This window comes from Pseudonaja textilis, chromosome 1 (genome assembly GCF_049901715.1).
Source record: "Pseudonaja textilis isolate UNSWEBS1 chromosome 1, rPseTex1.2, whole genome shotgun sequence".
In the NCBI taxonomy this organism is placed as follows: domain Eukaryota; kingdom Metazoa; phylum Chordata; class Lepidosauria; order Squamata; family Elapidae; genus Pseudonaja; species Pseudonaja textilis.
Window position 1 is genome coordinate 76,627,321 of NC_141990.1, and position 25,664 is coordinate 76,652,984.

The 25,664-nt window shown below is 40.5% G+C and overlaps 1 protein-coding gene across 5 annotated transcripts in view; it reads left to right on the forward strand.

The window, feature by feature from the left end:
• The window catches only part of PRKN (parkin RBR E3 ubiquitin protein ligase), a 737,950-nt gene that overhangs the window by 382,474 nt on the left and 329,812 nt on the right, over positions 1-25,664 (forward strand). For all 5 annotated transcript variants that reach the window (XM_087938586.1, XM_087938601.1, XM_026705091.2 and 2 more), the window contains exon 6: positions 19,211-19,326. In XM_087938586.1, the coding sequence (XP_087794712.1) occupies positions 19,211-19,326 (116 nt within the window). The remainder of the gene's footprint in view (positions 1-19,210; positions 19,327-25,664) is intronic.

Here is a 25,664-nt window from a genome sequence, read left to right on the forward strand (position 1 = left end):
TTAAAAGTCCTTTTATAACATGGAGAAGGTTTTTCTCTAATAGTGGTCTAATAGCATTTAATATCCACCCTTAGTTATTTTTATTCCATCCCAAATGAAGCAGAGCTAGAACCGATGCTGAAGCAAAAATCAAGAGTTGGGAACTGCAGCAGCAATTGCTAGTAAATCAGCCTATAATTTCTTCCGTTCTGTCATATAGAGCTTGTAATCATCTGATAGTACAAGAACAACCGATATGATCGGTTGGAGCTTTGTCCATGTAATTGTTTACTTTTCAATGTGAAGGAGAATGAAGACATGCATGAGCATTGTTGCAAGGAGGCATTTATGCACATGACTTTGTGCTACCAGCAGAAGGAAATACACTGCTTCTCCTCCATAGCAGGTTCTGAATTAATATTCCACTTAAAGATCCAGGCTGCAACTGAACAACTTCTCAAATGATATTATACATTAAACACTATAAACTTAATGAATTTGACTGTTACATTTGATATCAAGGTGGGATGAGGATCAGATAGGCCAGGCTTTTGCCTTACAGTACAAGTAAGAAGTAAGGCCAGCAACATTCTTTGCTCCATGTGTTAATTTGAAATCTCTGAGCTCAAAGTGATTGCCTGTTCTGTAATCAAAAGACCTTGGAGTGTTAAGGGATATGGTTCATTGGTTAGTGAGGAGTGGAAAATAGCTAGAAAACAGAATCCGTCTTCTTATTTTCTTGGCTGCTGAATTGCATGCATAGAAGAGGTATGGCTAAGAATTGGTTTGATATGTGCAGAATGTCAAAACTGGAACATCTGTTCGGTATCAACGTTTCAAGGAAAATTTGTAGAAAAGCTGGCCAGCAAGAGTTTAAGACTCTGATAAATAAGGGAAAATAACTTGTCCTTACTGTTACAGTGTTATTGAGGCCATTGAAATCTCTGGCTGTGGAGCTTGAAAAGATGCATGGAAGTGCATTGGAGTGTTTCCCACTTTATTTTACCTCAAGATTTCTTTAGGGGGTTTGTGCTGGCTTAAAATTTTATACTGGAACAAAAGAAAAATATTAGATACTGCCGGGTTTGTTATTCAGTCTGTTACACCAATGATCTGTAATTTATGATTTTAGAGTTTGGGGAGCATACCCTGTCAATCTTTAATTAATCTTCTAGCATTTAAAATACAGTGTGTGAATGAATACTCTGCGAGGTTTTGGTGTCAATAATGCATTGGCACAAGAAAAACTATACTCATTTTTTTTTGCAGAATGTGTTTATCTTCAAATACAAATAGCCTTACAAAAACTGAAATAGCATGTGTGGTTCTAACTTGTGATAGACAGTAGTCTTGATCAAAGTTGAATGTAATGCCTAAAGTGTTGCGTGTTATGAAAGGCAAAACATTTCATACCATTTAATCATCCTTGCTCATAGAGGTAGGTAACAACCTGTTTAGTCAAACTGAATATTTAACATACTTCAGATATCAGGAACAAATTGGGTATGCAAAAATATGAAAGTTTTTAGTTTGAAAAATGAATGAATGAAAAAAATTGTGCTTTGCTTATAAATAACACTGATGGAGAAAAGATTGCAAATCTCTCCTCAATTTTCCTTCTCATCCATGTTTGCATAACTCCAGGTACTGAATTTGGAAATTTGATCCTACCCCCACCTCCCCAACAATTAAGCAAGCCTATCAAAGTCTTCTCCTTTGGAGGCTGTATGAGTGAGGGAGAAATCAGCTCTGACTTACTCTAACCAAGTTCAAGTCACTATGATTATTAAAACTGCCTTTCCGTCTTTACTTTTGGATTGGGGTTCCACTTCCCCAGTCAGGAGTATGAGTCATCTTGGATACACAGCTCCTACTCAAAGAGCAAGTGGCAGCTGTGGCCTTTAAGATATTTGCAAAGTTGCATCTGGTGTACCAATTGCACCCTTTACTAGAGTGGGGCCCCCTTCAGACAGTCACTCATGTCCTGGTCACCTCATGACTTGTCTACTACAATGCATACTTCATGAATCTGCCTCTATTTTCATGATCTTCTTATCTAGAAGGTTATACAAACCCTGGCTGCCCTGTCTATTATCATCCTGGAATTTGATGTCTGTTCACGATTATCAAAGAGTGAGTGCTGTTATGATTATTTTTTAAAAATCATGCTTGGGTGGGTTTTTGTTTGTTTTGTTCTGTTGTGTATTTATTCTATTGCTGCCTTGGCCATTGGTCTTGTATATCACTGAATGTCTTTGAAATTGAGATGTTTAATAATTAATTAGAAATGTGGCAGGTGGGCTCGTCCATCTATTCCAAACATCATGGCCATTTATATACTGGATCTGGAGGAGACTGTTTTTCCCCCCCTTCATTTCAGCATAGAAACACAGGGCAGCTGCAGCTACATATTTTCTATATAGCTTTTGTGGTTGGGGTTAAGCTTCTTGTTCTGCATCAGACATGAAAATATGTCAAACTGATAAAGGAGGTACCGTGTTTCTCCAACAATACGGCCTCCCCCAACAGGAAGTCCCAGCATGTTTTATTGGCATAAAATCAAATTAAGCCCCTCCCCCCAAATTAAGGCCTATATTAAACATGCAAAATGGGGGAGAAAGGTGGAGGGGGCTTGCTGTTAGGAAGTACTTTTGTTGCATACCCGGATATGGTGCTGCCTGCGTTGACTTTGGTGTTGGTGGGGCACTTCGTATCAGGAGACCTTCCACCACCGTTGCTTTCCCTTCTCCCCATACTGCTGTGGCGTTTAGAGCAGCCACATGCAGCCAGCCAGGGCTCCTCCCTGCAACCGGAGCCCTGCGGAGACACTCGGCTTCATGCGCTCCTGTCGCCGCCTTCCCTTCGCCTTCGAAGGCAAAGCCAATTCTTTTAAAAACGATGCCCTACTACCGTTACGACAAAGCTTCCCCTGCCCGAGAGGGCAGCCCAACCCCATGTGGGGAGGCGAATCTCCCGGGGCCACAGCGCAGGATCGGCCCACCCCGGGAGAAGCACCCAACCGCCATCCCTGCCTGGTGCCGGGCAGAGCACGAAGACCTTCGCCTGGGGTGCCCAGTGCAGCTGACAGGCGGGCCCTCCTGCCCAGCGGCAGAGCTCTCGCCAAGGCAGCAAGCACCTCCCCGCCGGGCCTTCCACTCATCCTGCCAGGGCCACACCAGAGCTTTGTGGGCTGGGCAGAGCCAGGAAAGCGAGCCAAGGGTGCACGCCCGCCTGTCAAGTGAAAGAGCCAGGCCAACCCAAGCTTGGCTCCCTTCCCAAGTCCCTCCAGCCCGAACCCGAAGGGGCCACCGGGAGAGGCCGCCCAAGGCAGTGATCACGCCCATCCATCCATGGACAGGGAGGCAAGGCAACGGCCTGCGCCATGACCTCCTCTGAGCTGAGCCCCGCCAAGTCAGCACCTCTGCCCGATGCCCGTGACACTGCAGAATTTGGAGCTGCCAGCGCATTTGGAGATGCGTGGGGATGGGGACGTGCTGGGCGAAGGGTGGAAAGGTGGAAAGGACAGGCAGCTTTGGGCTCTCTCTGCCGGACCCGCCGGCCAGGGAAGCAGCGCTGCTGTCGCCTCGCCTCCCTGTCCACGGATGGGTGGGCGCTATCACTGCCTCGGGCAGCCTCTCCCGGTGGCCCCTTCTGGTTCAGGCTGGAGGGACTTGGGAAGGAAGCCAAGCTCAGGTCGGCCCAGCTCTTTTGCTTGGCAGGCAGGTGCGCACCCGCTTTCCCAGATCTGCCCAGCCCTCACAGCGCTGGCATGGCCCTGGTGGGATGAGCGGAGGGTCCAGTGGGGAGGTGCTTGCTGCCTTGGTGAGACCTCCACCGCCGGGCAGGAGGGCCTGCCTGTCAGCTGCGCTGGGTGCCCCAGGCGAAGCTCTTTGCGCTCTGCCCAGCACCAGGGAGGGATGGCAGCTGGGTGCTTCTCCCGGGGTGGGCCGATCCTGCACTGCGGCCCCGAGAGATTTGCCTCCCCACGTGGGGTTGGGCTGCCCTCTCGGGCAGGGGAGGCTTTGTTGTACCGGTAGTAGGGCATCATTTTTAAAAGAATTGGCTTTGCCTTCAAAGGCGAAGGGAAAGCAGCGACAGGAGCACCTGAAGCCGAGTGTCTCCGCTGGGCTCCAGTTGCAGGGAGGAGCCCTGGCTGGCCGCGCGTGGCTGCGCCAAATGCTGCGGCATTGCTCTAAATGCCATAGCAGCATGGGGAGAAGGGAAAGCAATGGTGATGGAAGGTGTCCCGATACGAAGTGCCCCACCAACACAGAGGTCAACATCCAAGCCATCACCGCCCGCCCACCCAAGGATGCAAGGGGGGGAATTAAGTCACCCCCCAAAAAATGGCTTGGCCGTTTTTTCGGGGGTCAAGAAAAAAAAGGTCCCGGTCTTATTTTGTGAGAAACACGGTATTTCTGTGAATTATGACACAATGTGTTCTCTTTTCCTTACCCAGGTGAAAAAAAACTAGCTCATTGCCAAAGAAGGACAAGGATGCTAAATCTCTCTTGTCATCAGCTTACATAGGAAGTTTAAGAGCTTACCTGTTATAGGTGTTCCTGACAGAACAGTTCATAAATGGAACAATTTGTCTCCAGAAGTTGTGGGTGCTGCAACCCTGGAGGTTTTTAAGAAGAGATTGGACAACCATTTGTTGAAATGCTATAGGGCACAGGTGTCAAACTCACCGTGTCATGTTGCCGTCACATGACTTTTTTGCAACATTTTCCCCATCCGTGGAGCTGGGCGGTGGCGTGTAATTTATCCAACCTGCGGGCCGCCAGTTTGATACCCCTGGTATAAGGTCTCCTGCTTGAGGAGGAGGTCAGACTAGAAGGCCTCTAAGGTCTCTTCCAACTCTGTTATTATGTTTCTTTTCTTAATTAGTGAGTTAGACATGAAGTATTGGAGTTTTTATTTTTATTCTGTATCTGCATTCTACTGGAAATGTATTCCTGCTGCATACTAGATGAATGCTCAGGAAATGTTTGTTTGCCAATGACCTTTCTCAACTGAATTTTCATATTAGAGAGGACTTTCAAGGAGTGAATTATTCTTGCCTTTCAGGTTTCTAAAGGAATGTTTTTTTTTTAATTAGCTCTGCTATCCAAATATTGTTACTTCCATCAGTAAAGTCAAAAGCTTGAAAACAAGAGATTTTGTTTCTACAAGAGGATTGTAAAAAAAAGTATGATGGAGAAAATTTCCCATGCAATTATAAAATAAGTTGGTATCATGAGTCACTATATAACAATGAGCTTATCTGAAGCAAGAAAATCCTCTTGAAAACCTAAGCAGCTGACTATTTCCAAAGTGAGGTTATTTATACGAAGTTGAATTATGCCAGCAGTACACTCAGTAATGTAAATTGTCAGGGCCATTTTTAAACAGAACAGTATAATGTAATTTAAGGATGGTTTCATAGTACTTTTCTGTAGAGATGTTTTCAACAACATCTAAACCGTTCCCTCTACTTTAGAGTGCTACCTGATTCTATTTCTGAAATAGAAAGCAACATGAAGTGGAAGAGAAAAGGCTTTGTGTAAGCTAAAGTCATAACAGGGACAGCAATGAAGAGGGCCATTTGTATGAGCTTTTTAAGATAAGGCAGGTCTAAGACTACTGGAATTTTATTGTAGAATCTTGAAAGATTATCAATGTTTCCTTCTACTTCCTCTTATACCAAAGAGAATCAAGGGAGAGTTATCTTGAATTTCTTTTTCATCCCTTCATCTTTGTCAGGGTTGAGCTGATGTTTATTCAACTGCTCCTGGATTCAAGATTGTCTCTGTACTTTTTAAAGCATGTAAAATTTGTTCAAATAAATTGTCATCCTTCTAATTATAAATCTGTATTATAAAGCAAAAAATAAGAAATGCCAGAAATCCCAAGGCCTGTCTCAACATTCTTCAATTGTCCTTTGACCAGAACATAAATCAACAGCTCTATCCCGATTAACTCATTATCTATTGATGTTTTGACATTTGACTGTTATCAGCTCCAATCTCTATGATTCATGAGAAGGAATTCAATAAATTATAATCCAAAATATCTGGATGGCAATTTGGTTGCCTCCTGCCTTAGCTTTTAGGAATACTGTAGATCAAGTATGCATAACACGCAGCCTTCCATTGAATAACTATAATATCCTAAGTTACATGGGATAGGAATGGTTAGCATCGCAGTATAACTTTTGGATTGATGTAAAGTCTTGATATTTTTGTATATGTTTGTGTCTGGGTATGCATGCATTGCCTCTTAATAAATTAATATTATTTCTGACCATATTTGAGAAAATTAGAAAGAAAAATACATTATGGTACTTTCTGATGAAGAAAAACTTTGGCAGGAATAAAATTCACTTCACTCCAGCAAAAAGAAAAGACAGGTTATTGCAATAAATAAATAAATAAATGCACCTTTCATTAAAAAATGTATCAAGTTTTGTACAATTCTAATCAAACTTGAAAAAGACATTTTGATTTTTTTTTACTTTTTGTGGTTTGCTGGCATATTAATTTTTCAAGTAACCATCAATACTTTATGCAAACATTTCTATTCCTTTCATTTTTCTAATGTCAAAGTACAAAAGGCTTTCTTACAGAGGAGAATAGGAAGGGTCATGTTTGATGCTCCTATATTCTGAATGGTGAGGCTACTCAAATCAGTTACTTCTGTCCAGGGGTGGGATATGACAGGGTTAACTACCAGTTTGGGATTTATGAGCTTCCCTGCACGCTGCACCTGTAAATCGTCATCAGCAGCTGCCTGCAGAGAAGCAGCCTTTGAAACAGCCCTCTTTTCCTGCTTTTTTTAACTGTAGCTGTGCCTTGTTTGGCAGCTGAAGTTGAAAAATCAGGAAATAAAGATCAGGTAAGAGCCCAGGTGGGCAAGTGGGCAAAAACATCAGCAGACATAGAACTGGTTCTATGTCTGCTGCTCTTCAGACCTACTGGTTCTACAGAGGTGGACAGAACCGGTAGAAACCCACCCCTGCGTCTGTGTTACACTAAGCCTGAACAACTAATCTATTCATGGTAGTTTATTATGCTATTTAGTGAACAGAACTGTGAAAAAAATCAAGTAGGGATATAAAACAAATATAACAGACCTGACAGGGTCCTTGGAGGTCTTCTAGTCTAACCACCTGTTCAAGCAAGAGACTTTATATCATTTCAGACAAATTGTTGTCCAGTCTCTTCTTAAAATCCTCCAGTGTTGGAGCACCCATAACTTCTGGATGTAAGTCATTCCACTGATAATTTCTCCTTAGTTGTAAGTTGATTCTCTCTTTGATTAGTTTCCATCTCTTGCTACACATTTTGCCTTCAGTATTTGGGGAATAGGTTGACTCCCCTCTTTTTTGTGGCAGCCCCTATGATATTAGAAGACTGCTATCATGTCACCCCAGTCCTTCATTTCATCAAATGAGACATATTTAATACTGCATGTCTATGGAGATTTTCAGTCATCCAGGTCATGGTTGTCCCAAACGTGCTTTTTCAAGAGGCAATTGGACTTTCTGATTTTTCTTTGAAGATGTTTTGCTTCTCATCCAAGATGCTTCTTCAGACAAGTTGTGACAGAGACAGGCCACAAAGACACAATTTTTAAAGAACTTCTCATGAAGGAAAACAAATGTCATATCTAAGGGAAGGCAAATCACATGAGAGACTAAGAACAAGTATTTTTTTCCGAATACTGTAATGCAGTTCAGAACTCCATAAAAATTGGAATAAATTAGAATGGTTGCATTTTACACAGCATAGAATGGTTGCATTTTAACAGAAATATTTCACAAAACATAACCATCGAGTAGTGTTTCTTGAAGTGTGATATGAAGACTCCTAACACCTTCTCTGGGATCGACAAAATCAAAATTATTTGCCAATGTTGGAGACATTTGCAAAAAGTTTAAACTTTCTGACCCAAGTACAAACTGAAGCAAATACTCAGGTCTTCAGCAGATCTGTGTCCCAGTATCTGTAAGCATGTTAACTAACTCTTCACCACCATATAAACCAATTCACCAGTATGAGCAGCAGGGATATATTCAGAATTCTGACTGGAGAATCATAGATATTCAGTTTATATCTACAACTACCCAACACTTTATGAAAACAGCAATTAACCAATAACAGCAGGACAATCCTTTCTCTTCATATATACATATCATCCACTTTTTAAATTCCCACATTCACAAGGGTAGCAAAATCTGCAGTTGAATTAAGATGTTATATGACAAATATCAAATATCAAAAGCTAATAATGTAATATTTGCATAAATTACAAACTCCATTAATTTAAGTGCTTGGTTCCCTAGCTCAAACACAGAAGAATCTACCCAGTGATTTATACTGCAGAGGTAGAGAAAAATATTTATTGCAACTCTAACTTTAGAACTCTGCCCTTTTTAGAATACCTCTGGCAAGTTAGCATGAATCCCCTTTGAAACATTGTTTCTCCTCAGTTAACATGAAATTAAACAAAAAAAACTCTGGCTAATTTTCATGATGGATATTTAGTTTTTTCCATGGTTTAATAGATACTTAGTTTTGGACTTGCCCAACCTTGAGCAAGGTAATGGTTGATTGATAATATAACTAATATTTCTTTGCATACACAGATACACAGACACGCACACACACGCGCACGCACACATGCACGCACGCACACACGTGCAAACAGAGGCACCTAAGTGTATCCAAAAATCAACTTTCCATGCTTTCATAAGGAACTTTTGTGTTTGTGTAATTTATACATTTTGATTGAAAGTCTTGGCTTGTACAGCTTCCCTCGAATTAAATGTAGTTACTTCATTTGATCAAACATAATTAGTTAAAAACTTTCCTGAATTTTGCATTAATCATTCCTTATTTAATTTTTAAAACTCAAGTAACCGTTGCAAAAAAACCCCAAAAAAACCTGAAGAGCAGTGTTTGTATGACTATTTGAACCTGGCGTTTTTTCTATAACAGAATGAAAATAAAAACTGCCTCATAGGATAAAACATCACATACTACACCGTAGCTTACTTAAAATCTTATACTGCATCTTATCCTACTCAAAATCTTTTCACAGTGCGCCCAGGTTGCTCAGTATAAAAGCTTCTAAAGTACAAATAAATATCCATGTGACCACAGGCAAAAAGATATGAAAGAATCAAAGAAAGGTAAGTGCTGTTCTCCAATATGGACTTTTCTGCCTGCCCATGGACTGACTGAACCCACTGCCCCTTTTAGAATGCCTCTGGCAAAGAAGGAGAAAGAGTTGCTATTCATGATCAAAACCATCTTTAGATTCGATGTCCTTTGCTAATTCCCCATCAAGGTTGTCCAACTGTAGTACGTTTGGTCTCAGTTTCTTTATCAACTCTGACCTTTCTCGGGGAGAGAGGCAGAGAAACCGCATTCATTAAAGCACATATAAAGGTATTTTCTGAAAAAAGATGTTAGATGCTAGCAGAAAAGTTATGCCTTTCTGCCACTTTCCCATTTCCTTCCTAGGACAACGTATGACAAGTTTGATTGAACGCTAATCAATAGGAGGACGTTTTGTTTTTCTTAGTTTTAAAAATGTATGGCTCTGTGGGAGAGCACCAACTTTACACATTTATCTGTGGCATACAACTTAAATAATGTCAGTGGATTACTCTTCCTGAGAGATTTGTCTGTGATAGGCATTATCCTGACTCAGTATAAGGTAGATATATAAAATGCTCTGGTTTCTCTGAAATTAAAGCATAGCTTGACTTCTTGGTACCATTTCCTGGTGCAGGTGTCTTTCTCCATCTAAATTTACCAGATTTTATCAATGAAGGGTTAGGGTTAGGAATTGACACACACACACACCCATTGGATTCTTTACCAATAATCTTGCTACATAGTCCAGTACATATCCTACTGGGAGCCTTTGCTGTGTGAGTCTACAATTGTGCCAGAAGCTATATGTTAATTTACTCTTTCCTCTAATGGAACACACCTTGGGAGCTGGCTAAGAAATAAAAACAATCATTCAATTTAATTTAAAAATGAAAAGTGTTGGCATACCATATTTTGAATCTAGCCTGAATATGGAAGTTTTTTCATTCAATTGCAAAATGTTTGTTTGTTTAACAAATATATATATGGCCCCCAACTTGCACACGATGACCCTAGGTGGCTTACATCATTGACAACCACAATATAAAGACAAAGCTCTGTATCAACCTGGGGTCTCCAAATATTATCTAGGGCCATGTGAAAAAAGAGTCTTACTTTACTTAAGCCCATTGAGTCTTTGTCAAAGCCACATCAGCTGAAATGTACTACAGTTAAGTTCTTCAGGTTTGCTGCTGACATCTAATTCTGCAAGAAAGTCTGTTATGAGATCAATTACTATGGCTAATAATCGGGCATTCAGATTAGTAACATTGCTCATTGAATTGAATCTTCATATTTATATATTTTATTAAAAGCTAAGCACATTTCTGTAATAGAGTTCTTCTATTACAAGTGTGCTTTATTTATTTAAAACAGTATTTCTAACAGATACTTAATTAATTTCAGATTTGGTCCCTCCTTCACTCCCAGTTCCCAAAAGGGAAACAAACATTTGAAATTGTCCAATTTTTAAATAGAAATAGCAGGTTGACATTTTTTTCAGAAGCTTAGTCTATGTGTGTGTGTGTGTGTGTGTGTGTGTATACACACGTAGACTGCATGCAAAAGTTCCCAGGTTCAAGTGCTAACATCTCCAAGCAGATGGAGATTGTCTGAATCTTTGAAAAACTGGTGATGATCATTGTAAACCACAGTAACTACATGGACCAGAGGTCATGCTGCTATACAGTTGGTGCCTAACAGTATGTCACATTTAGAATGAAGACTTTAAGGATTAGGAGAGTGTCTATGTTATGTCTTGGGAACCGGTTGGGGCTCCAACCGGGTCCACTCGTTAAGCAAGTTCAACAGCCGTTCCTATTGGCTGGCGTCGTTTGACAGCCGACTATAAAAAGCCGGCTGTCAAGCCAAGCCAGCCGTTGTTCGCAAGCTAGTCTACCCGTTTGGCTGGCAGACGCGACAACCACTGTTCCATCAATAAACGTGTTAATTGCATGCCCTGGTCTAAGCCTCTCCTTCCCTTTGAAATACAACACTGGCGACGAAGGTGGGATTTGAAGGCTAGCCAGGAGCATTTCTAAAGGAACAGGAGCCTGCCAGCGGAAGCCGCAGCCGCTTGCCGTTTGCTTACAGAGCCATCGGACTCAGCAGCCTGTCAGCACAAAAAGTGAAAGCTCAGGTTAGATCAACCGGGTTAGAGAAGGCCGGGCGTTATCAGAGAAAGCGCGTTGGTTAGAGCACCACAGATAGGGAAAGTCGGGCGCTGAAGCCGCAGCCGCCCGCGCGCCCGAAAAAAAAAAAAAGGCGCGAAAATTCTAACGGCTGTCACTGAGCTGCAGCCCCTAGCAAGCTACGGCGCTGAGAGCCTCAGCCGCCTCGATCACAATTGGGCACTATTTACAGAAGCCGTCTCTAAGTGAAGACTCCCCAGTGAAATTGCGAGCGCCTCAGCCGCCTTGCCAAAAAAAAAATAATTTAATAATAAGAAAAAAGGCTCGAATTTTAAAGCGCTGTCAGTACAGCACCACAGCCACAGCCGCCTAACGCTCGCGAAAGAGCACTAAAATCCAAACGCCTCAGCAAAGCCGAAGTCCTTGAGTGAGAATAGGGCACTGTAGCCACAGTCGCCCACGCCCCCCAAGCAGCATCAATCCAAGACAACGAGCTCCCTGTGAGGCAGACCAGTCTACCAAGAGACTGAGGGACCCAAAATGAATGTCAATTCAGTATTTCCCCCTTTTAAACCCGATGAGGAAAAATGGGACTCATATAAAAATCGCTTCAACCACTTTATTGATGCTATTGGACTGGCTGAAGCTTCAGAGCAGAGGAAGAAATCCTACTTCCTCAGCTACTGTGGGGCTGTAGTATATGACACTGCCACAGCACTCCTGGCCCCACGAGAAATAGGGAATGTCCCATGGGCAGAGCTGGTGGAAACGCTATCCAACCACTACTCACCAAAACCGTCTCAGATTGCTAGGCGTTTCGCCTTTAGGATGAGGAAGCAAGCTGAGGGGGAATCCATAAATCAATATATGGCAGCCCTGAGGACAGCAGCTCTACAATGTGAGTTCAAAAACTATTTGGACGACATGCTGCTCGACCAACTCGTCTGTGGGGTGAGGGATCTAAACCACGCTGATGCCCTCAGCCGCTGCCCATTGCCAGCCCCAGTCGAGGACCCAGCTCCTGTGCATGCCATTTTTGATGTAAACGAACTCAAGCTGCCGGTGACTGCAGACGACATAGCATCACATTCCAAGAAGGACAGAACAATCGCCCAGGTTCTGGACTGGGTAGGGAGGGGGTGGCCGGAAACTAACTATTCAGTTGATTTCGCCCCATTTAAAACTCGCCAGCTAGAGCTCTCTAAGTTGCAGGGATGCCTATTGTGGGGTACCAGAGTGGTCATACCAACCACCCTTCGCATACCCGTCTTGAAGATGCTGCACGAGGGCCATCCAGGAATCGTGCGGATGAAGGCGTTAGCTCGAAGCTACGTCTGGTGGCCCGGGATGGACGATCAGATCGCCAAGTGGGTAAGCTCGTGTCGACCCTGTCAAGAATCTAGGGCAGCCCCGCCAACCGCCACACCCACAAAGTGGGAAAGTGCCAATGCCCCGTGGTCACGGCTTCACATCGACCTGGCCGGGCCAATGCACGGCAAGACCTTCTTGGTGGTCGTGGACGCCTATTCAAAATGGATAGATGTGGCCTTACTTCACACGACCACCTCACAGGCAGTTGTTAAAGCCTTGACTCACCTTTTTGTAACTCACGGACTCCCTGACACACTGGTATCCGATAATGGCCCACAGTTCACCTCGAACGAATTTAGTAGATATGTCACAAATCTAGGCATCAGACACGTCCTCATGGCCCCTTTCCACCCCGCCAGCAACGGGTTGGCTGAACGGGCAGTCAGATCAGCCAAGGAGGCGTTAGCCAGATTCGGCCCAGTGGGTTGGCATTCTAAACTGTCTCAATTCCTCCTAAGCCAGCATACCACACCGTGCACAGTTACGAACAAATCCCCGGCTGAGCTGCTGATGGGGGGACGCCTGAGGACTGCCTTAGACAGGCTGCACCCCCACTACTGCCCAGACACCCCTTTGGGGTCTGACAGTCTGGCCAGGAATTTCGCAGTTCAGGACCTAGTGTTTGCTAGGAACTACGCGGGGGACCCACTGTGGGTGGCCGGAAAAGTCGTGGCTGTCACGGGTCCGAGATCTTATCGGGTCCAACTTGAAGACGGTCGTATGTGGCGAAGACACCTGGACCAGCTGCGGAGACGACGGAGCAGCCTGTCCAGCCCAGACCCGTCTCCACCAGAAGAGCCGCGGGCGCCGCTCCAAGGTCCAGCTAGGGGTTCCCAGAGTGACCAACCTTCACCAACGGAGCAGAGAGAGCAGGCAGTAGACCGGGACTGCCAGCCAGGAGCACCACCGTTTAACCCCAGTGAAGGCAGAGACTTTTCACTGACTCCAGTTCCTGCACCGAGCCCTGGTCGCCACACTACGTACCCTGACCTGGAGTCCGTGAACTCGTCTTCGCCAAATGAATCTCCTGAGTTACGTCGCTCGGGTCGCCAACACAGACCACCGGCGTATCTCAAAGATTATGTGTGTTCTCATCTGGGGGGAAGGGGTGTTATGTCTTGGGAACCGGTTGGGGCTCCAACCGGGTCCACTCGTTAAGCAAGTTCAATAGCCGTTCCTATTGGCTGGCGTCGTTTGACAGCCGACTATAAAAAGCCGGCTGTCAAGCCAAGCCAGCCGTTGTTCGCAAGCTAGTCTACCCGTTTGGCTGGCAGACGCGACAACCACTGTTCCATCAATAAACGTGTTAATTGCATGCCCTGGTCTAAGCCTCTCTTTCCCTTGAAATACAACAGTCTATATCAGAAATGACAAGTAGTCAGAAAGGGGAGGTAAGGTAGAAGCTCCTAAGAAGATCAGGCAGCTGTCAGTGCTCCCATCTTATTTGGAAAGTTGGAGAATATTTTTGCTGCTGGAACTTCAGGTTTTTAGAAGTGATCATAAACTGCACCAACTGAAAGATTCCTAAAAATGAAAAGAGGTGACAAAAAGCCGTAGCCAAAGGTGAGAAGTTTTGTTTTGATGTTACTGCCTCCAGGCATTTTTCCACCTGTAGAATTGCATAGTGGGAGCCCAAATTGTCTCAGTTCAGTGTTAAAGTGTGTGGTTGCTATTCTTTCCACTTTTTTTAGACAGAAAATTTGTTCTAATTCACTTTGCTTCTTTCCTAGGTCCCAGAAGCATAGTGACTTCCCTTTTTGTCTATTTTCTAGCAAACACAATACCTGGCTCCCATTGCCATTAAAGCATATTTCACTATAATCCAGACTTACCCCGGGGGAATAAAAGTAGTGAAACATCAATACTTCCCTGCTCTTTTGTCTCCCAGAAGCCCCTTTTTATTTGTTTTTATTTATCAAATTTAGATACTGTGAATCTCACTCTCAGAGTGACTGTTTTCAGAATGATCTATTTCCTACTTTAAGCACGAGCAATAAAGGATATCTAAGTAGCAGCCATAAGGCGTTTTCTAAGCACCCGAAGGACAAAGTTACTTGGATTTACTTGGAGCTTGATTTCAAATGGGTAGGTCCAAAGGAGATGACTCCTTTGGGGATGAGTTGGATCCTGTAAGCCCTTTGGTCTGCATAGGGTTTTTTGTAATATTATCTCAGTTGCTTGTGAGAGTCTGGATTCCTGATTGTTAAAAACTTCCAGAAACAAGATGGGGAACTGAGTCAGGATGATGATTAATCCATTGTTGGCAGAGGAAGCATTACCATTTCTTTGAAAGAAATGGGGGTGGTTCTCGGCTCAAGAAGTCATTACTCAACCCAGATATACTAGACCAGGGCTGTCAAACTTGCAGCCCACAGGTCGGATGCCTCACATACTGGCCACGCCCGTGCCCAGTTTAGCGAAGGGAGAAAAGACTTTTCCCCTTCGCTAAATGGGGCATCACATGATGACGTGATAATGCGAGTTTCACACCTCTGTATTAGTCAGTGATCAACTTTGTCTCCAATCTCCTCTTCTTGGGCAAAATTATGGAAAAAGTGGTTGGGCTACAGCTGAGAGAATTATATTTATATGAACCTGCTTTAGGACAGTTGTAGATTCAGCTTCAGAATGGAGATGGCATTGATTGCATTGATGAATAATCTTTGGCAAGACCAGAATAAGGATATTGCAGTCCTTCCAAGTCCTGCTTGGATTCACACATATAATTTTAATCCCCATTATACATTACAGAATTATACGTGACACATGGAATGGCCCTCTAAAACTTGTAAATAAATATATAATATTTACTGTTACTTGATAACTGCCTACCATAGGACAATTATGACCAGGAAATAAACTCTGGAGAGAACACCTTATTTTATAGGTCTGTAGCTGTCCTGGATTCTGATGTTTTCTCTAGCTTCTATCAAAATAAGTTCCGTGTCAATTCAGTAGACCTAAAAAACTCATGTGCTCAAGCTTACACTGATAATCCAATTCAGAACCCAAATTATTGTTCTAAATCAGTGGTTGCCAACCGGTGGTCCGCAGCCCACTAGTGGTCCGTGAGAAAATTTTGGTGGTTCATAGAGAAATGTCACCCCCAAAGCAATTAATCCAGGCTGTCCGGGAACACAAGGCTGCATCGCCCACTCACTCCTTACCTGGCAAATTTGCCTGCTAAGTTTCTATTTTCCCTTCCCCCCCTCCCCCCAAAACCATCATTTGTTCTGCTGTGCCGGGAGATTTAGGTTAGCTAGAAAACAGGAAACCATTGGATTTCTTGTTTTCTAGCTAATGTTTAGATCTTTGGCTCAAGTAGCCAAAGGCAGAAAGATAGATCTCTGAATGAATCTATGATTATGTGAGCAACTCAATCTGCCTGTCTGCTTTGCCTGATTTTGGGTAAAAGTTGCTCTTTTTTAAAATAAAAAAAAATCAATATTTACAAAAATATTTATATTTACATACAAGCCATGCCCAGCCAATCACATGATCACAAAGCCACACCCATAAATTACGCTATGCTCACAGAACCAGTTGTTAAGAAATTTGAATCCCACTGCTGTGTGTGTGTGTGTGTGTGTGTGTGTGTGAGTGAGAGAGAGAGAGAGAGAGAGAGATTAACTGCTGTGTTAATTGTAAGTAGGAATACATAAAAAAGATGATCCTTTTGAAAAGTGCATCCTTTAAACCTTGTTTGTTAGCATTTAGTTGTTCTTTAGTAATTATTATCAATCATGGAAATTGTGGCAGTATATATGCCTTGGGAATATATAATAAAATGAAGTATACCTTACCTAATAGGATTGAAAGTGCAGACATCTTTCAGATCATATAAATAATTATTTTATATAATTGCAGAAAGTCCACTACTACTTCCTGCAATAAACCCAAACTTGGACAAATCATAAAAGCCAGAAGATCTAGAACCACAATTTGCTCAACAAACCACAGTGATATGTGTACATATTTTACATGTACATAAAAGTTAGGTTGAAATGTTATGGGAGGACTCATAACTAATCCAAACATTGCAACCCCAATAAGTAAACCACATAGTGGCTTGGCATGATGTCTGAATCAGTATGCACAATATATATATGGGCCAAGGAATCCTATCTGAATTACATTTTCCAGCAACTTCTGGAGAAATACAGATGATATGTTCATGCTCTACACATTTGTTCCAAGAAACATTTAGGAAATGTAGAAGATAAAGAGTGTGGATAAAAATATCACATATATGGGGAGATAGCTGTTATTCATTATTGTAGAGTAGACTTCAGTAGTTTTATGTTATATTTTCCAAACTGAAGTATTTAACTGTGGCTATTTAGAGATAGACAAGGAACCTGACCCTGACTAGCTCATTTATTTCACTTGAGTGCAGATGTTCCAGGTTCTTTAAGTATAAGAAATCAAGGGAGCAAGAATCTCCAAACACTCTGCCTCAAGCTTTAAATATGCTTCCTCCCAAATCTGGGTAACTTCTTTTTTAATTACCTTTGGTGAATGGCTAAAATATGGCTTTGTTGACATAATTTTAGAGACTAGGATGTATCCTACTTCTTGCCTAAACAGTACTATTTTACTGAAATCTTATGAGTGTTATTTTGTTTATGGTTTTTATTGTTTTTATGATTAATTTATAAACTACCTTAATATCTGTAATTGTGATATCATTGAAATATTGAAAATAACTAAACAAAGTTACATTAATCAAAGCATTAAATATATTTTAATGCAGCAATTTTATTTGAGAACAGATCTAAATAGTGATAGTATTTAACATTTTAACAAGATTCGGTTTCTTGAAATTCTGTCCAATCTTTACCAGCAGCGGCTATATGGAGACATCTTTATTTTTTTCTCAGTAATGAATAAATTGATTGTATCTGTATGCGGTTAGTTCTGCTCACCTGTGTTGTGTCTGTTATTTATAGGTGCATGCTAGGAATTACAGGGACCTGTTATTCTGGTCAGAAAGGGAGGGTTTTAGAATGGAGTAATTGAATCTAGCTGTCTCTCCCAGGAGGGATGCAGGGGAAGGTATTTTACTCCACAGCCTCTAGCTAGATCTGATTCATTTTTGAACTATTTTTTTTTATTTTCCAGCTTCTCTCACCATACCAAATATGGCCCCATTGTGCTTTCTGAGAATTATCCTGCTGATGGCTGTGGATGGACATAAGCTAAATGTGTGGGCCCATCCACTGTTTGCAATGGCCATTAATGCACTCAGCAATTTGAGCCCAGCAAGAATAACCAGTCAATGTTGTACTGAAAATTGTCCTTGCTTGATATATTTTGAAAATACCTGGCTTTAACTAATAGGATTTAATTTTGCCTTGCAGCTGTGTCTGTACTTCACTAATTATACATTATTTGAATAAGCCAGCAAAACAGGCACCATAAAATGTATACTCAAGAAAGTAAAATTGAATCCTTTCATCAAGAAAATTATATTCCTTATTAAATGCAACACACCGTGCAATGTGTTTTGTACTTATCCACTGTTGCTGGACTATTTATGTCCTCGGTTCACAATTTTTCAGACCCAGTGGTAGTCAAAGCTGTTGGTTTACAAAACTGTAAATTATTTTATACTTTGCATTTAGTTTTCTGTAGTGTAGCATCACACTTTTTAACTGTGTTTTCTTCGGTTGCATTGATTCTTTGGGAAATTCAAAACATTGGGGGAAAATGTTTTTCTCTTTCCACCCACTGGGCAATGGTCACTAAAAAACTGCCATACAAATGTCTTCCTATTTCCTCATGCAGTATTTCAAATTATGTTTGCATATAGGTTTTTGCTGCTAGTGGATTTTGTTAGATTCTTCAATGCACAGTTAACAAGCAGCAATTTAAGGATATAATTTATTTTAAGGATTACGCATTATGCTTTATGAGCAATGCATTAAATATATACACACATACACACTGTGTGTGTGTATGTATACATATACACTGTGTATATCTGTGTGTGTGCGTGTGTATGTGTGTGTGAGTGTGTGTGTGGTTGCCAGCTTTTTAATGACATCAGAGACCTTGAACTAGAAGATCTAAATCTAGATTCTCCAGCCTGTTTCCTCTGATTATGTTAAGGCTGAAGATTGAGAATTTCCACCTTGGGAATTTGGCAATACCTGGCTTTTGGCAATACCAACATGTTTGGGTAGAGCAGACTAAAATTAATGTATAATAGGTTTGTTCTCTCTACCACATTGTTATTTTGAGGAAAGCTTGGATGGTAGCAAATATTCCACTCCAATCAAATATTGCATGCAATATGGAAGTCTGAAGAACTTGTTCCTGTCTCAGTCTGTTCATTTTTCTCCTTTAATAAAGAGAATGAATAGAAGTACAAATGCCCTTTTTCTCTCAGCTGATATCCGAAGAGTACAACATATACATCTTGTACAAAAAATACTGTGTGGCATTCTTTCTTAATGAGTATCCTCCTTTTCTACTGACATTAGTGATTTATCTACTGTCTCAAACTTCACTTAGACTTAGATAAAGAGAGAACATGACGTGCAGATATGTAATCCTCCTTTTATCTCTTCTTCAATATTGTAGGAATTCTACTTTAAATGTGGAGCACACCCAACCTCTGACAGTGAGACATCTGTGCCGCTGAACCTCATTACAACAAATACTCGGTACATCTCATGTATAACCTGTACAGATGTTAGGTAAGTCAGCTTGAAGAATGCTGATGGGTAGTCTTGGCAATACGGGAAGCTGATTTGGCATCTTGTCTTCTTTTCCTTCCATAGTATCTTTTCCTTTGTCATTCTGCTGAAATGGATATTAGATTCCCCCCAATTAACTCCTTAGCTTTCATAATGGACATTAGAATGTTGATTCTAAATCTGAATGGATGAACAAAGTGTTTTATGTTTTGTGTACTTACCAGGTTATGTGCCTATATAGTTCTTACATGGAAATCATTTTCCATGTATGGAAAAACTAAAGACTAAAAGGCTTTAAGAATAAAACATCTCTTTTTATATTTTCCACATTTCCTAGCAAATTACAGTATTAATGATTTCCTACTGTTATTGCCTTGCCACTCTTTATTGCAAATTATGCTGCTATTGAACATGGCTTTTTGCTTTTCTTGCTGATAAGAGTGAATGAGCAAAACAGAAACGCATAGAGCTTAAACAATGTTCAACAACGATGTTCAAACATTAGAATTGCACCTCATTTATTTAAGACATAAAGAAATTTCATAATCTCTTCCTTTCTATACTGCAAAACAATGAAATATGTACACACACACACACACACACTCTTAGATGACTGTATTCTAAAACTGCAAGTTTTCCTCAAAAAGTAATGACAATGGTGATCCCACAATTGTTCCAGAATCTTGTTTGTAGAATTTGCCAGTTCACTGGATCCAACTAGTATTTATAAGTGGTTTGCAGTATTTCTGTACTTTTGCTAGAAAACTATATGGCTGTGTTCCTAGAGTCAATAGAATTCAAATTCAATTCAAAGCCACTTTAGCTTTGCCATTATCAACATTTCCCTGTTAGTGGAGCAGAGAAACATTCTCAGTGAAACACATGTAAATAAATGTTCATTTTGAACTATCCTCATCAATATTTAACATTTAATAATTAACAATAATTCATTCTATATTTGAGGAGCTGCCACAAAGAAGAGAGGGTCAACCTATTTTCCAAAGCACCATAAGGCAAGAGAAAAAGCAATGGATGGAAACTAATCAAAGAGAGAAATAACCTAGAAACTTAGGAGAAAGTTCCCAACAGTGAGAACAATTAACCAATGTAATGATTTGCCTTTAGAAGTTGTGGATACTCCATCACTGGAAGCTTTTAAGAAGAGACTTGACAGCCATTTGTCTTGAATAATATAGGGTCACCTGCTTGAGCAGAGGGTTGAGGTAGAAGACTTCCAAGGTCCCTTCCAACTCTGTTATTCTGTTAAACCTGAAGAGGTATGATTAAAATTAAAGAGAAAGGAGCAAAGTATATGTCGCCGTCTTTTAAAACAATAGCTAAAGCATTTCATGGAGAAATAAAATCCTAGTAGGAATTATTCCAATAAAATGTGGATGAAGTATTCTAGGTTTCTCTCTAATGAAGTTCATAAATTTGTCAGGAATAAAATTACATGGATAATAAAACTCTCTAACATTTTCCCATGTAGATACTTAAGAGACCCACTTAAAAAGTGAGATTATGCTATGTGTTCCTTACTTGTAATATTCATCCAAACTAGCTCCTAAAGTGCAGCACAACAAACTGCTAGAGAAGTAGATTCCCCCCTCTTATTTCTTATTCCTTCTCTATATGTTTGAATTGATCATAACGTTCAACCATTTTTATTGCCCTCCTGTCCTAAACTGCCTTTACCTGCAATTGCCATTTCAGCAAGGAGTGGCATTTGACATGGATGGTTTACGGATACTTGTGATACTGAACTCATAAGAACATAGCACTGTGACAATTTCAGAAAATGGTGAATATGTTGAAACAGGCATTTTCCTCCTGAAAATAAATGAAAATGGAATTACAATGTAATTCCCATGGACATTTTCAAAATGTATGTGCTTTTGCATTCTTTTCCCCAAATGTGTTATGTTTCCATCAAGAAGCTTTTTAATGTAATGTTTTAGGCATTCTCTTCTCAATATTTTCATTTGCTATTGATAAAAGAAAGGGGTTAGGGTACGTAGCTCATATTTTGATAAACTGCTTGAGATACCTGTATAAATATTTATATTAGCAATAGGACTTAGAGTTATGCACCACTTTACAGTGTTTTACAGCCCTCTCTAAGCGGTTTACAGAGTCAGCCTATTGCCCCCAACAATCTGGGTCCTCATTTTACCAACCTCGGAAGGATGGAAGGCTGAGTCAACCTTGAGCCAGTGAGAATTGAACTGCCAAACTTCAGGCAGCCGGCAGGTAGCAGAAGTAGCCTGCAGTGCTGCACTCTAACCACTGCACCACTGTGGCTTCACTTCACTTACATTTTGCAAAATTAAAAATATTTCAAATAAGAGTATTTTTATTTTTTAAGATAAAAGGGCTATTAATAAACCTAGGAGGAAAGAACTTGTGAATAGAATAGAATAGAATAGAATAGAATAGAATAGAATAGAATAGAATAGAATAGAATAGAATAGAATTCTTTATTGGCCAAGTGTGACTGGACACACAAGGAATTTGTCTCGTGTACAGTGTACATAAAAGAAAAGTTACATTCATCAAGAGTCAAGAATCATAAGGTACAACACCTAATAAAGTCATACAGTACAATAAGCAATCAAATCATACTAAGAAACAGTCAATATAAATCATAAGGATACAAATGGCAAAGTTACAGTCATACAGTCACAAGTGGGAGGGGATGGGTGATAAGGGGTGATGAGAAGATTAATAGTAATGCAGACTTTGTAAATAGTTGGACAGTGTTGAGGGAATTATTTGTTTAGCAGGATGATGGCGTTTGGGAAAAAACTGTCCTTGTGTCTAGTTGTTCTGGTGCGCAGTGCTCTATAGCTTCATTTTGAGGGTAGGAGTTGAAACAGTTTGTCTGGGATGTGAGGGGTCTGTGAAAATATTTTCACAGCCCTCTTTTTGACTTGTGCAGTATACAGGTCCTCGACTGAAGGCAGGTTGGTAGTAATTGTTTTTTCTGCAGTCCTAATTACTCTCTGAAGTCTGTGTCTCTCTTGTTGGGTTGCAGAACCAAACCAGACAGTTATAGAGATGCAGATGACAGAATCAATAATTCCTCTGTAGAACTGTATCAGCAGCTCCTTGGGCAATTTGAGCTTTCTGAGTTGGCACAGAAAGAACATTCTTGGTTTTGCTTTTTTGATGATGTTTTTGATGTCCATTTTAGGTTTTGTGATATGATAGAACCCAGAAATTGTTTATGAGCAAAAGCCGATTTCTCAAAAAGGTGTTGAAGATAAACAGATGTTAATCTTTTTCCAATTTAGCCACAACACAATATAGATCATGGAATTATTGCTGCCTTGACTGTTTGCTGATAGTAGTTAGGTCTGAAAATAAGTCTTATTGATCAGTTAAAAGATGAGTCAGTTTTGAAAAGAATAATGATATTTTTATCAGTTCACTGATATCTGAGAATTATAAGACTGTGATTTCTTTTTCATCATTTATCTTTGAGCTATTCTATTCAGAATCTTGATTGATTGCTGTATCCATTAGGTGTGAAATGCTACCCAAACCCCCTTGACTCAGAGTAGCACAGGCACTAGTCTGTTCGTTGCACAAAGCACAACTGGCAGTGTTTATATAACATGCTAAAGGGTACATTCATCAGTTACAAACTACACTGAATGAGTTCATCCAGTGTACCTAAGCAAACCCAGCTAGAACACTGATTTAAGGTGTTGCATCAACCTAGCCAATAATACTATGTAGATTGACTAAGTTGAAGCAGTTACTACCACTGAACTGTAGAGTGGTCCATAAAAATCCCATGAAGTAAAATAAACTACAACCATAGTCCTTTTAGCAGTTCCAAGAAAGTTCCTCCACATCCATTTGCACTTCTCAGGTGACCCCGAAGACACAGATAAACCTCCAAGTGGCCTCAATGACTCTCTAAAAGAATGCAAATGACCAGCTATCTCCAAGGAATATAAATCCTTACATTCCCTACCATCTAGTCAGAGTTGAAGAAGCTTCTGGATGAGAAGTGAAACATCTTCAAAGAAAAACAAGAAAGTCCAGTTGCCTTTTGAAAAAGCACCTTTGGGACAACCATGACCTGGATGATTGGGAATCTCCATATACTTCTTTTATCCAAACCTTTATGTGGTGTTCTTCCTTTTATTACCATTATAAATAGGCAGAGCACATGATACACATGCACAGCAAGAAAAGGGCACAAAAGACAGATTCTAGTGTTTCCATAATGTACTTACCAGATCATTCCCTCTTCCCGCTCCCAATATGAAGAAACCCAATCCAAAAACCAAAATAAAGACCATACAATTCTATCTTCACCAGAAGAATATAGCAATTTACTATATGCAACACAAATGTTTGTTGTTGTTGCTTTGGACAGTGAACCTATTCCAAAGAATACAACAATAGAAGTATTGATGTTGCAATGTACAGATAACCTGTGCTTAATAACTGCCCTGTTTAGTGACTGAAATTGTAATAGTGCTGAAAAAATAACTTTACCCAGTCCCGACACTTAACAATTGCTGCAGCAGCTCACAATCACATGAAAGATATTCAGGCTTTTCACAGCCAGCTTCTGACAAATAGAGTCACTGGAGAAGCCAGCAGTAAATTTGCAAGTCACTGTCACATGATGTTTCACTTAATGACTGCATTGCTTAGCAATGAAGTTGCCTGTACCAATTGTGATCATTAAGTGAGGATTACCAGTAAAACCTTATTTTTATTAAAGGCAAAGGAGATTTTAAAAAAAGGAAAGCAGCATAAAATCCAACCAAACCCCAATCTCTTTCAGAAATGTACCATGATAAATATTGCTCTTTCAATTGCTGCAGTTATTTCTGGCATCTAGAGCACAGATTGTCCAGCTTTGTTGGACCATGGCTACCAAATTATAAATTGATTTGTATGACAGGTCCCATTACTAGAACAAATGTTTCCATTGGGATTACAATGGTACAAGAAGTAAATATGCATTTATTTTAATAATAACATTTTAAACTAAACTAGCACGGGAAATGTCATGTTAGTACATTTGTCCCTTTACAGGCTTGTGTAGGTAAAGTCCAGAGTAAGAAGGAATAGGCCTCCTATCCTGCCCCAAAAGTACTTTTTCAGGAGGCAACTGGACTTTCTTGTTTTTTCTTTGAAGACATTTTGCTTCTCATCCAAGAAGTTTTTTTCAGCTCTGACAGGATAGTGGAAAATGGAAGGATTTATATTCCTTGCAGACAGCTGATCATTTTCATCCTTTTAGAGTGCTCCTGGTTCCTGTAGTCTGCAGTTTTTCCCTCTGGAAATCCATTTCTACTCCCACTCCATTCAAAGGGTGCTCATCCCAAATTGTATAGCTAAAAGATCTTCCCACTTTGGATATGAAAAAAGAAAAATAGAGATGCTTCTCCCAAATTGCTGAAAACTCTCCAGATTGTCCCAGCTCTCGGTGTTAACTTTTCTACTAAATATCATGATCCAAGATAATTGATTTATTTATTTCTTCATCATAGATCTATGGCTACCCATCACTGAGCAGGATTCAAATGATGAAAACACGTCTTAGATAGCCATTCAAAACAATTAAATTTAAATAAGACCACCGGAGAGTGTTTCAAATATTCAGATATAATATAGCCCTCTGATGGGCTCCCTGTTTCTCATTGTTTCTCCCAATATCTTAGGAAAACCATATTTTGAGAATTTTCTGAAAGGCCAGCAGCGTTGATGCATTGTCACCATATAGATAATATTAGCGGCAGCTTTTCCCAAAAACAAAAGTTCCAATTATATTATAGTGGTTATCAAAGGTTCTGAATCTTCCTGGATGATGGGAGATATGATTAGTTGAAATAAAATACCTCTACAATTGTAATACATTAATTTAAGATTTACATTTTTAAATTACTGGTGAAAGCAAGAGTTGGAATTGTTTCATTGAGAAGAGGAATGAAATGCTAGCATTCAAGAGCTATTGGAAAACAGAAACAACTTTATTTAGATGCCTAGGATGATCCTAGGTATGATCTGATGGCTCAGATTAGATTAGATTAACAGAGTTGGAAGAGATCTTGTAGGTCATCTAGTCCAACCCCCTGCCCAAGCAGGAGACCCTACACCACTTCTGACAAATCCAATCTCTTCCTGAAAGCCTCAGAAAATTAATGTTAAAGGAACTGGAACACATGGTTTTCTAGGCAGTGAAGAAATTTGACATATATTAGGCTGTTTTCAGGGTCATTTGACACACATGTAAAACATGTACACAGTAGAGAATCAAGTAGTTTGAAATTCTGTGTGTTATTACTCTTCCCCATGTGAGAGCAAGACAA